General features: G+C 40.6%; 2 protein-coding genes across 3 annotated transcripts in view; both read right to left on the bottom strand.

Moving 5' to 3' along the window:
• The window catches only part of RARA (retinoic acid receptor alpha), a 938446-nt gene that overhangs the window by 831548 nt on the left and 93022 nt on the right, over window positions 1–13876 (bottom strand). The gene's annotated exons all lie outside the window — the stretch shown is intronic.
• LOC121935230 (myelomonocytic growth factor-like) lies at window positions 7–13322 on the bottom strand. Of its 2 annotated transcripts, none has more exons than XM_042476527.1 (5): window positions 13099–13322; window positions 9920–10086; window positions 6259–6366; window positions 3306–3452; window positions 7–2041 (listed from the first exon to the last, which is right to left on the bottom strand). In XM_042476527.1, the coding sequence occupies exons 2-5, from the start codon at window positions 10040–10042 to the stop codon at window positions 1883–1885; spliced, it is 537 nt and encodes a 178-aa protein (XP_042332461.1). In that variant the 5' UTR covers window positions 10043–10086; window positions 13099–13322; the 3' UTR covers window positions 7–1882. The 2 variants fall into 2 exon arrangements, with proteins under 2 accessions (XP_042332461.1, XP_042332460.1); XM_042476526.1 differs by having other exon boundaries at window positions 13180–13314.

The raw sequence follows: 13876 nt of genomic DNA, 5'->3' as shown, positions 1-13876 counted from the left end.
TAGTGTTGCTGGGAGCTGTAAGCCAAAATATCCGAAGGCCCAAGGTTCTCTGCCCAAAGACAGATGAAGATAGGAATTAAAGTAATGCAGCAAAGTATTTGAGACAGGGAAACATGTAGCATCTAGATATTGTTGGGCTGCAATGGCCATCAGCCTAAAGAAATTGATGACCAATAAAATAAAGAGTCACCGTCTCTACTTCAGGCATTTGTCCCCAGCAATAAAGGCCCATGGCAAATACTAGAAGTCATTTCAAAGTTATTCACTACTAACCCTGTTTTAACATGCATAATTGCAATCCAGGGGCTGGAGCCAGATCTCATTGCACAAGTAACAGACCCACTGAAAACAATGGGGGTTTCATTAACTGAGGGCCTGAACAGACATGCCAAAATAAAGCTGTTTCAGGTCACTTTGGAGGTATGCTGTTTAAATGACACACGCATCTTAAGAGGCGGGAAGCTGCGCTCTTAAGATGCATGCATCATTTAAACAGCACACCTCCAAAGTGAGCTGAAGCAGCTTTATTTTGGCCTGTTTGTTCAGGCCCTGAATGCAGAGCCTGGGAGTGTTATTTTATGAGTGCAGATGCCAGAATCCATCAGCTAGCCTGTCCATTTTCTATTCTGGCTGGAGAAGAATTGGAAGGTGTAGTTCAAAAAAGTACATTTTCTGAACTCTGAATTGGATGAGTCTGTTCTAAGTACAACTAAATCGGGATCCAACCCCATGCTAAGCATTTCCTAAGAGGAGATATATTAGATCATATGCCCAAGAACTTTGCAGAGGTGAGAACTAGGAACTCTCCTTGTTCATCACCTTGCAATTTAGTCCAGCTACTAACACAGCCAGTACTTTTATGTTTAAATATTAAACAGTAGTTTAACATTGTATATCTCAACATATGTGCCACAGGAAGACTGCAAGAATCAAACCCTGCATGTCCAAGGCTTGCTGAGACTGATAATCACTTTAAACCCAAAAGATTTATTGACAGCATAGTTATAAATATTAAATAAATGATAAATATCCTAGTATCATAGAAATTAAAGATCTAAAGACTAACATGGGAAACTTGAAGCTTTTTAAAAAAGATTCAATAAATAAAAATAAATAAACCTAATAAATAAAAAAACAACTAAAACCAACTTGTAAGGCTATTCCACTAGAAAATTGTCAATGCAAATAAGTTATGGGTTTTCCATGCCATCACAGACAAAGCACATTTGCTGAAGTTCATCCAAAGCAGCCATGTTATAAAATATTTTAGATGAGCCAATTCCAAATGCTTGATATCTAGATAGCAACTATATGAATTCCACACTACCAGAGTTTTTGCAAGTGAATACTCTATAATTAAAAACAAAACAGGTAGTAAAAGTCACTAGTATGTCAGCCTCTGAATGTCTTAAGAGTTTTTAAAATCACAAGAACAGGAACGACATTGCTGTGCGTTAAGTATTTGTGCCAAATAGACAAAGGTCTGTAACGTGTGTTTGGAAGAACTTCACAAAATTGGGGGGAAATTCAGCATTAACTTTAGGCAACAACGATAAAGGAAGAGATGAGTTCAGTACCAAGAGTCATCCTCCATATTTTTTTTCCTGTTGGGAAAAAATGGCAGAGAAAAACAAATAAATTAGTAAAAACCTGGCTCTTGGTTGTTGCCAGAATTTTTTAAAAACCTGTTTCATCCTACACCATAAAAAATATGTTAAAAACAAATAAATACTAAAATTCAGTAGTCCTGTCAGTCAAAACAATGCTGCCAGGAAAACAGTATCCATCTGCTATAGTCCATATCTCAGGTAAAAGAACAGCCAGACAGAACCATCCTCCCAGCCAAGGTCTCCTGGGAGAATCCTCCATATCACCCATCATATTACACAATGCAGTGGTTTAGCGCTCGTGTAATTATATCCATGAACATCATGAATTTGCGGAGGACAAGATAGCTTCCAATTTCTCTTTGAACCTGCAGAAAGGTAGGCTGGTTTTCCGTTTGTGGGTAGGTGACAACAGGCAAACTACTTTCTTCCATCTGGAGAAGAGAAAAGAATTCACATTAGAATATAATATTATATAGCAGAGGCCTTCTTTCCAGAAGATTGGAAATAAGTTTGAATGTGACCTAAGCCCACCAACCGATCCCATTACATTCAACTTCACAAAGAGTACTTGACATTTGATAAGATCTCTAAAAAGATGTCACACACACTTTCTAGTAAAGAAGCTCCCTCTCCTGTTTTTGAGGCAGGGATTCCATACTTTCCAGTGTTTCACAGATGAAAACCAAGACACATATGGCCAAACAACATCAGAATGTGCATAAGGTATCAAAGTTATTACAGAAGAAGACGACGCAGGCCAGAAGAGGATGAAGCAGTTCTCTTTTGCCTAAACCTATTGGGATGGGCAAGATTCTGCCCCTCCTCTCCCCCTGCTGAGCTAATTGAGTGCAAAGTACTTTTGTACACTGAACTCAGTTTGCAGCAATTTAAGCAAGCCAGGGGGAAAGGTGGGAGAGAAGAAAGACTGGGCCATTTTAAAAGCAGTTGAAAAATTGGATTCTCTGGGTCAGCTGGAGGGTGTGTGATCCTTTTAGCCATCATGAGGGAGAAGTGCAGTATAGAAATAGCCCTTTGAGTCACAAGTGGGACACTTCTAGCTCTGTAAGTAGTTGGTCAAGAACTACAGCTAGTAATCAGAAGACCTTTTTGCCGATGATGTGTGGAGGAATGAGATCTGCTGACATGTCCCATGTTCATCTTTTCTTAAAACTAGTTCTGCGAGGGGAATCCCTTGTTTCAGAGAAAGGATGATAACTGTTGAGCCAACAAAGCAGCCAGTAAAATTATTTAGCACTCTTAAACCACCAGCACCAACCCTGAGCCTCATGGGAGTTGATCTTCTATTGATAGCTAGATTAAATGTATTGAAACTCAGAATTTGGAAAAGTTTGCTTTCTGAACTAGAGCTTCCAGACTTCTTCAGCCAGCATTGCTTGTGGTCATCCTTGTTGAAGCGTTCTGGGAATTATGCTCCAAAAAGTAACTTTTCCAAGCTCTGCTGAAACTATAGTGGGAAAAAGTTGTGGTCTTTCATTCTTATCAGGACAGAAAGCAACTAGTGGATTATGTAACATCTTTATTCCATCCAATGCACCAATTTTAACAAGCCACTGTGACCTGCTCCTTGGAACTTGCTATCCCAACACGTCAGTTTCTTTCCATTTAATTCATTACTCATTATAACATTCTTTCCCCTTCCCAACCTAATTTGAGTATGTTGTACATCAGCCTCACCTGCAGTTGGATGTTGGTGGACAGGTTTGAGGTATCAAGCTGGAGAGCGGACAGTCTGTTAGCATACTTCGGTAGGATCTGTTTAATGTGTGAGAGGTAGCCATAGTAGGTTTGCAGGCCTGCCTGTAACTGCTTGAAACAGCCTCCCTGCAAGAAGAAGATTTAAAAGGGGGAAGGGGAAGAAAAGGTTAAGTCTACTATTTGGCTAGACTCCTGCCTTCACCCAAGTTCTCTGTCCAGTGAGAGAATTATTTAACTTAGACAATACAACTGCACACCCTGCACGGGTGGTTTGGAAGCATATTTATTTAGTGTGTTTATAGAACATCTTAAATAAATAAAATAAAGGACAGCTAATAGACATAGAGGGTGATGTTACTTCAAAAACAGAACAGCTTTGACCAGAGAGGGACAGAGGTGAATGTGAGGGTGGGGTGGGAAAAAGAGAGAAATGTGTGCACACATGTAATTCAGTGTGCAAAATGATGTCTCAAAACAGTTCAGCTTTTAAATCAGCTAAATATTTACACATTACATATTTGATATAGGAGGTGAGTCTTTGACCAACCATGCCAATCTTTCTAGGATGAAATATGAAAAGTAGCCCAGTTAGGACAGATATGAATTAAATGACTGGAACTGAGTGGGAAGAACACAGAAATGACAAGGGAATACTATCTAACTTGTAGAACACTTCATTCCTTCCAAAGAACAAGCTAAGAGGCTATAAACTTATATATTAAAAACAGAAATATTAAGGAGGTTATATGAGGTGAATGCAAACAGAGGGTTTCTCCATAAGTTGGCAAAAAATTATTTTGTATAAAAATTGGTGGCTATGTTGCTGCTCCAGCTTTCTCCGCAGCTCTCCCTGCACCAACTTTGTAGACTGCGAATGGCTAGATTGTTAAGAAATATTTGCTGGGAAAACAGATAAGGGAATTTCCCTTATCAGTGATATTTATTTAGCTATTTGGTAATATTCTCCTCTTGAGGGGTTGAATTCAAAGCATTGCAAGATCATCACGTTAGACTTCAACATGAGCACCTCTTTGCAGAATTGGGTGCTGGAGAGGGGGTGTCACAAAATTAGCTTTGTAGGTCTGAATGCATTCACCCCATGGACCACACTCAGCCCAGTCCTGCATAAGAGGTAAAGCCTAGCATCCCCTGGAAACAAGTCCCAATCTGAATGAACAGTTAAACCTAGCATGCATCTTGAGTGACAGGTGAAAGAACGACTTGAATAAGTGTTTCCTTCTACTTATCGCCACAGCCACCTTTTTGGAATAGTTTTTGTTTGTTATGTACCATAAATGAGAGCCAGTGTGCTGTAGTTGTTTGGGTGCTGAACTAAGACACTGAAGACCAGGGTTCAAATTCCTGCTTGGCCATGGAAACTCACTGAGTGACCTTAGGTAAGTCACACACTCTCAATTTTGGAGGAAGACAAGGAACAAACCTTCCCCCCCCCCCCCCAAAAAAAAACTGTGATAGGGTCACCTTAGAGTGACCAAAACTCAGAAACAACTTGAAGGCACACCACAACAATATGCCTTCAAATCAGTTTTCTGGCTTATTGTGACCTCATCCTAGGGTTTTCAAGCCAATATTTATTTAGAGGAGGTGTGCTATTGCCTTCATCTAAGGACGGAGAAAGAGTGATATGCCCATGGTTACCCAGTGGGTTGTCATGCAGAGATACACACTCTGGTCCCCTGGAATCCCAGTCTAATACGCAAATCAAATCACTATAATACACAGGCTAAATTACATTTCTTAAAAAACTTGACTGTATTGAGACGATACTTAGAAACTATTTTCCAAAATGTTCCCCCCCCCCACCCCTGTCTTGCAGAAATTGTAGCAGGGAGGAAGACCATTTTAGATCCCGAGTTTTGCTTTCTCAGTTGGACCAATCCCTGCTGTTTAACTGTGTACCTAATCTAATCTTTTCCCCACAGTATACTTTTCAACTTTGCTAACTGATATGTTAAAACTTTCAAAAGTGCTGAACCATAATTGCTCAATTAGATCCCCAAGATGATTTATTTCCCTCTAGTTGGATTACGAGGAAGAGATTGCTCCCCTGCCCACTCAAACCTCATCTTTGGTAACTAAAGTCAGGAAATTGCCCAGCATGAACTGGCACTACCCAAGATTTTAAAAACATATATATGAATAAGGCTTGCAAAAGATACATAATTAATTATCCCCCCTCCCCTATTCCAAGCTTTGTGTGATGGATTTACTGGTAAGAAAACAAAAGGCAATTAATTTATGGTAAATTGCATGGGGAATGGCAAACATGATTTAATATGTGGGTCATTGTGCCTGGTTAACTTGCAGCTTAATAGGGTTCTTTCCATGTGTGGCTCATGAAATTTAATTTACACTCATCACTCCTTGATTAGATTGTCGTTCAGTCACTATGGACATTGAAGTGTCCTTCTTCTAGCCTCTCCTGGAGATCTGTGATATCCCTTGTTAGTCTCCTATCTGAGTACTAACTAGGCCCAATCCTGCTTCACTTTTGATATCAGATGAGACTGGATATGATCAGATGGTGCTTCAGCTCTAAAGGAGCTACTCAGATAAATTGCGCTTTTTCAGTAAAGTGGTTTGGTGAACACATATCTTTGGTGAGAAGTGAGCATGCAAAATCAGGAAACATGTTTGGTCAGCAACTCCCAAAATCCTGTAGACATCATGGCTTGTGCCCACACTCTTTATGGATTCTGGGACCTGTAGTCCAAAAAAAAGTAGCTTTTGAAGCTCTGGAACTAGTGCTGGTTATTCTTGCCTACTTCTATCTATACTGCCTGTATCTATCTACTTTATCACCCACCACAAGTTTCACTGTACACTAAGAATACTTCCCTGTCAACTGTTAAAACAGGAACTTTTTGTGTAATGGGGTAATGGTCTTTAATAGACAGTAGCTGCTACTTACCATATTACAGGTTGCTACCTGGCAATGGGAATGATCTACTTGCCCAATGCCTAGAAATCCCTGCATGAAGAGAAGCTGATTATCAGCGCCGAGATTGAGATCTGTATGCTGGAAGAGATAGGAGTAGATAAGAAATTGTAGTCAGAAGAGATTATACAGATATTACAGATATATAAGTTGCTCAGCATATACACTTCTCTTATGGCAAACACTTATCTGCACCAGACAGTGTCCATGCTCTTTTTGAAATACTGTCAGCCCTTCTTATACAAAGATTTCTTATACATGGATTCAAGCATCCAAGGTTTGAATTTTTTTTTTAAGTATACATTTCAAATATCAAACCTTGATTTTCCATTTTTTATAAGGGACACTATTTTGCTATGTCATTATGTTTAATGGGACTTGAGCATCCATGGATTTTGTTATCCACAGGGGATCTTGGAACCAAACCCCAGCATATAACAAGGGTCCGCTGTACGTTTAAGGTGTCGTATTGCTATGTAGAAATGTGGTGAAACAGAGTGAATCACGTTTTTAATATTTTTAATTAAGACATTTGCTCTTATTCCCAGAAATTTCCCTGGTACTGTATCTAGCACCTCCACTAGAACAAGGGGTTCATAGTAAAGGAGTGTACATCACAAGCAACGGAACTTTTTCTGTGTAATAATCTGGAATGCACTAGTGAAGATAGGGAAGGTGTGTGAGTAAAAGGATTCTACCAGACAACTGAAACACTATGAACTGTTACGGGTACAAAACTCTAGACTCACAGTCTTTAAACAGACAAATCCCATCACTTAGCTTTTTCTTCCTTACAACAGGAAGTTGGGGTGTGAAGTGCATAGATATGGGGCCAGCTGATAGCTTAGAAGCCAAAGAGGACAGATGTACACAATTTCCAGTGGTTAGAAGAACACACTTTAGTGCACCATGTAACTCCTTGCCAGAAATTTAAGATTTATTATTTTGGTCTGCAACTCCTTGGATCGGCCAACCAGTTTGGCCACATTTCCCCCTCTTTATAACTAAGAAAACTTGAATAATCCAACATTTTAACAACATTGAAACTATGTGCATGTTGATTGAGTTGTTCAGTTTTAATCAGCTGCATAGCCTTGACACAATATTATTCTCCCCCCCAGAAAAAAAAACTAAACTAATAGGTCTATTTTTATGTCCCTTCCTCCTTTACTATAGGACACCAAAATCTATCTACCCTGCTTTTCTCAAACCAGACTATAGAATTTGTTATACTGTACTGGTAATGTAAAGGGTTGCAAGTAACTCCTGTTGCAATGCAGTTTTCCTTTCAGATTAAGCGAAACCCAGATGGGAGTACTATAAAATGTATTTCATTTTAATTTTGACAGATCTAGTCAAACTGGTCTCCAAAAGGAAGCTAATAAGAAGGCCAGTGCTTTGCCAGTTTGTGTTTGCAAACTATTTTGCTCCTTTTGTCAACGACTGATGACCTTTCCGGGTTGGCAAAAACTCACAGATGCTGGGAAATGTGAAACCAATGCATTTGCAGAGATTAAATGGGGTCTCGACCAAATTCACAATACTAGGAAAATAGAAAGCTACACTCTGTATGGGGTTAAGACTCCTTGGAGGAGTAAGCTGTGATTTATAGGAAATGGCTGGAAGAGGAGTCCCACGGCAGAATGACTTGCCAACTATTTTGTTTATCTGAGAACAACATCTGGCGGGAACAAGTTATTTTAAGTCATGTTTGCCCAAGTATACAATCAAGATTGGTACATTAGCACCTCTCAGGATATAGTTGCTTTCCCAATAATAGACAGATGTTAATAGATAACGTAGGTAGATGGGAGTTTTTCCAGGCCTGGCTTCCAGTCTCATTCAAATCTGTAAGTTTTTACCTTTTGGCCTGTCAGATGTTTTGGACTTCAGCTCCCAGAAACCCCAACCAGCATTAACAATGGTCAGAGGTTCTGGGAGTTTAAGCCTGAAGATTGCAAACTACTGCTCAAACCAACACTGATACTGTTAGGATGACCACCATTTCACTTTTGTCTTTCAAACCTATTTCAAAGGTGGGAAATAGGCTAAAAATACTGAGAGTTGGTCTTCTGAACCTTTCAGTAAACAACACTCCCTTTTCATCTTTGATATGGAAGATGATTCCTCAACCCTTTGGCTTAACCCTGTGATGATAAACAAATCTCATCCTGGTCTACTCCAGAAAAACAAAGAATCCCAAAGCACACATTATGGTATCCATAGACTACACTTGATCACGTTTCTGATGAAGTGGGTTCTAGTCCATATAAATTTGCACCAGAATTTAGTTTTTGTGGTGATATAGGGTCCTTCAAATTCTGGCTAAAGAATCTCCACCCACTGCCTTTCTGTCTTTACTGGGGTCAACTGGAGATGTGCAGAGCCATCAATATGCATATGACACCCAAATCAACTTCCCATTTTAATCTCATTCAGATGGGACAGTGAAGTGGTGGACTGGTGCCTGAGATCAATAGTGGACTAGATCAAGTCTCAGATAGAAGTATGGCAGGTAGATCAGGTGCATGATAAAGTGATTCACAACCTTTTCTGGGCAGAATTACACTCATGCTAGAACAGGTGCATGGAACCACTGCCCATCCGTATCATTAGCTGTGCCACCATTGAATAATGGTAGCTGAATTATAAAAATAGTTGAAGGGCCACAGGTTCCCATTCCCAGCACCGACAGAACAGATGTACTGTTTGGTCTGGGTGGTATAGTGATATATCTCACACTGTCATTGAAATCCCTCATTTTGAGTCACTAAACCCATCTCTACTAATTTAAGCTCCTGTTCTACTCTATCCAGGCTGCCTTTGCTAGGAAGCCTTCAAATGTTGCTGCCAAGCTCCTCGCCAGACTGGCTATATAGGGAGCATCTTTTGTCAGTTCTTGATTTGCACACCATTTCAATACACTTTTACAGAAAGATTTCTCTCAGGGCCTGCCTCCCCTGTCCCAGTTTTATGTTTTTTATCTTTTTATCACTCTCAAGCCCATCTCCATCATTTGACAATAGGGAAAGAGTGACTCAAAAGGGATCTTTTTAGTGATGACAGTCTGCCTAACAAGCATTTTCCTTTTGGAGCCTTGCCTGATGTTGAAGTGACCTTACCTTCTCCCACCGTGTCATCTAAATGGCTTTAATTTAGTGGTCCCAAGAGTATTTTCACCTGGTTTCATCCTTTTCATGTTTTTTCTGCTTTGTAATTTAAACATTGTTCTGTTATCATCAGAACAAACTGTTGAGTTGAAACTAAAATTAGTGGTTGAGTGAGCTAGATCCAGTGTTATTCCTATCTAGACTTTTTGTTGCCGTGTGTCAAGTAATTTCTGATTTATGGTAAATCTATCATGAGGTTTTCTTGGTAAGGTTTGTTCATGAGGGGTTGCCTTTGCATTTCTCTGAAGCTGAGAGTATGTAGCTTGCCCAAAATCACCCAGTGGGTTTCCAGAGTCTCTAGAGTTATAGACCAAAACTCAGACCACTTCACTATACTGGCCCCTGAAATCAATAGGACTTAAGTTAGTTGGGAGCAATGAGACTTATTCATTTCAACGGATCTACTCTAGTTAGGGGCTCTCCCTTACATGACCAAACATCTACTCCTTCCCCCTGCAGCTTACCATCAACTCCTTCAGATCAGCGATCTCCACCTTCATCCTGGCAACAAATTCCTTGTTTTTCCATTTAAACTGGATGAGTTCTGGGTCTCCAGAAGATTCTGTTATCGGTGCAGCTGAGCACATCAACAACTGCCACAGTGCAATGCAAACGAGAGAAGTAATACCACCTAGGAAAAGAGAAGGTGACTACATTAAAAACATAATAAGAAACAAACAAAAACCCTAGCAATCCTGCGATATCAACAGAAGTCAATAACTATTGACAATGACAGGTCAGATATTCCAATCTCACCAAGATACCCTGATCCTTTGTGTCTGTAAGGTGTCCCCAAAATTACACACAATTTCTCTTTATATTTTATCAGAGCTCTGTAACAGCTTAGTCTCTTAAAGCAGGAGTGGCCTGCTAGGTGACCTTCCAGATGTAACTGGACTGCAGCTCCCATCAGACCTAGTCAGAATAGCCAAAGGCAAGGAAGACTGAGAGTAGCATTTCAGCAATGTCTGAAGGTATTTAGGTTTCCCATTCCTGCTATATGATGAGAATGATTTATTTAAATGACAGTAAGCAGATTTACAGAGGAGAAGAAAGAGATGAATACTAATAATAACTGCAATTCAGCAACAGAGTAAACTACTCAAGGCAGCCATGAACACATAGGACTACAAAAGATTCCTGTGGCACCTTAAATACTTCATGCACCTACTAAAGTCCTTTAAAACCTAGTCTATAATAAATTAATTTCTTAACTTTACTCTAGCATAAATTCTTGTGGACTGCATCCCACTTCACCAGTGCATGTTGAGGGCTATGATAGCTCATAAAAGCTTATGTGGGGTGCATGTACTCTGTAGAAATAATGCAGCTTGACACAACTTTAAATGCCATCGCTCCTGGGATTTTAGCTTTACAAAGTGCATCTACATATGCTGTCTTCTCTGCCAAAGAGTGCAGGTGCCTCACCAAACTACAAATCCCAGGATTTTGTAGGATGGAGCCTTGGCAGTTAAAGTGGTGTCAAACTGCATTGTTTCTACAGTGGAGATGCACTACATTGGCACTCCATTCTGTCTCAGGTAGCAGGGAGTCCTGCAGGCTAATCCCATTTTTCGCCATCACTTTGAGATGAATTACTCCACTATTCTGCTAGTCTTATTGGGAAAACATAAGTGTCAAACCACCCTGAACTTGTTCGAGGAAACAAGCCGTATCATCTCTCACGTGCTCTTATCATCTGTTTCTACAATCTGTCTCTCTATCATCATCTCTTTCACATCTATCTTCTGTCTCCCTATTATCTATCTCTATCACCTATAATATACCATCTTTATCATCTGTCTCTCTATCATCTCTCTCACACACATCTACCTCCTATCTCTCTATGAAGTTTATCACATGAAGGAGATTGGGAGCTTATCCTGTGAACATCCCAGAAAAATCACGTAATTATGTGGAATAATTTCACATGATGTCACACAAAACCCGCCATTAAAGTCACAAAGAAGCATTAACGCACATCTTTTTGCTTTCAAGAATTCTGCATGAATGCATTTCCTTTATCACTTTATTGGAATTGCATTCCGATGCACATGCATAATTGCTTGTGAGCATTATTTGTACAATTACTCGCCATTTTCGCTTATTTGTGGGATGCTTTAAATGCAGTTTAATCTCTCTTTAATGCCAAAACTAGCCACAGTGTGATAAACTCATGTCATCATCTCTCGCTCTCTCTAAGTATCTATAATTGAATTATATACACATACATACACATGTTTTAAAAGGTGCTTCTCTACTAATCCCGTCCATGTGAAATAACATAGAAAGGAAAATGTGGGCCCAAAAGGAGCATTTCTCCCTTCCCAGCCCTCTTAGCCTTTAGCCCCGAGGGAACAAGGCAGCGTTTTGTGAGGCAAAACTAAACAAACAAACAAGCCCGAGATTTATGACCTTTAAAAACCAGCTCGGACTGATATCTCTGCCTAGCTGGGGCTACCTTTTTGACCCTAAAGTCTGATTTAGTTATCCTTTAGTTAGCAGGAAGGGTGCCAAGAGAAATTTCCCTCCATTTCAGCCTTTAAAAAAATCAACCCTGTGTACATTTAAAACTTGTTGCTGGTATTGTGCTTTCCAGTTACCGTACTTCCAACTTATGGCAACCCTAAGGTGAACTGTTTATGGGGTTTTCTTGGCAAGATTGGTTCAGAGGGGCTTTGCCATTGCCTTCCCCTGAGGCTGAGAGAGTGTGACTTGCCCAAGGTAGGCAGCCAGTAATTTCCATGGCCGAACCAGGATTCGAAGCCAGAATTGGGATGGCAGTACTTGCTCATAGGGAAACCATACTTGCTCATAGCGAAACACTGGGGAACACTTGCCCATAAAGATATATAGGCGAATACTTATCCATAGAGAAACACTGGGAAACACTTGCCCATAAAGATATATAGGAGAATACTTATCCATAGAGAAACACTGGGAAACACTTGCCCATAAAGATACATAGGAGAATACTTATCCATAGGGGAACATGTGCCCATAAAGACACAAAGGAGAATATTTATCCATAGGGAAACACTGAGGAACGCTTGCTCATAAAGATATATAGGAGAATACTTATCCATAGGGGAACACTTGACCATAAAGATACATAGGAGAATACTTATCCATAGGGGAACACTTGACCATAAAGATACATAGGAGAATACTTATCCACAGGGGAAAACTTGCTCATAAAGATACATAAGAGAATACTTATCCATAGGGAAACACTGGGGAACACGAGCCCATAAAGACACATAGGAGAATACTTATCCATAGGGAAACACTGGGGAACATGTGCCCATAAAGATACATAGGAGAATTCTTGCCCATGGGAAAAGATAGGGCAGATATTCCCCAATGTTTCCCTATAGGCAAGCCTGGTTTCCTTATGGGCAAGGGCTGCCATTGGCTTGAATACCTCCCCCCCAGAATCAGAGCCCAAGCTCAAAGCCCTCCACCACTAGGCTGGCATTTAAAACTTCAAACAAAACACTAGGGCCCCAGTCCCAGCCCTTTCCTGAGCAAACTTTGAGAAGTAGGCAGGGTAGACCACCCAATGGTCCCCTCCTGTGTCCCTGCTAGAAGATCCAGGTGTCCCACCTGAGTGCCCTTCCCCAGGTGAAGGGTCAAGGCTTACCTGGGCTGCCTTTGCTCTCTTTTTCTGCAGCCAGGGCCAGAGGAGGGCTGGCAGAGCACTGACCAGAGTCCTACCACTTACTTGGTGCTGCTGACTTCATCCTGCTCCAAAAGCCCTTCAGGGATCTGATCTCCTCCCACTTTTTGGCTTTCTGACTTGCTTCTTCTTTTGGTGCCTCCTGCTGACACTTAGCTGAGCAGCTGCTGGGAATCCAGTAAAAGAGGGAGATCAGCCAGCTTCTGTCTCCAAAGGCGACTGTGAAAAGTTTCCTTGGCCATGAGGGGTTTTTATAACAGGGTTTGAGGAAATTCCAGGGAAGGTGAAAGGTGTGGCCATTCACACTAATTGTGAAAAGAAAAAAAAAGGGGTGTAATTTTTAGGGGGGAAAAAAACAAGGCAAGGAAGGGGAGGGTTTAATAAACTGGGATTCTGGTAAGTTTTCAATGGGGTTGGATCCCTCTCTGGGTACATCAGGCCCATGGGAATCAGATATCTCCTTAAAGTCTCATGGATTTCAATGGGTCTCTTCTTAAGTGGAACTTTTTTAAAAATGACTTAGCTCAGGGCTCAAAAACATAAGATGCTTTGCTCTGTTTTCAGTGGGTCTCTTCTTAAGAATATGACTTAGAGCCCATTCACACTGCATTTTAACCTGGGCTCCATTTCGATTTAAGTGAGGGTCATTCATACTTCCATTGGGTTTTCATGACCCGAATTGGGGGGTTGTTCACACTTGCCCTGGGGTTTCCTGACCTGAATCGAGGGTCATTCATACTTG

This window comes from Sceloporus undulatus, chromosome 6 (genome assembly GCF_019175285.1).
Source record: "Sceloporus undulatus isolate JIND9_A2432 ecotype Alabama chromosome 6, SceUnd_v1.1, whole genome shotgun sequence".
NCBI lineage: Eukaryota > Metazoa > Chordata > Lepidosauria > Squamata > Phrynosomatidae > Sceloporus > Sceloporus undulatus.
This window is presented reverse-complemented; position numbering and strand designations above follow the sequence as displayed.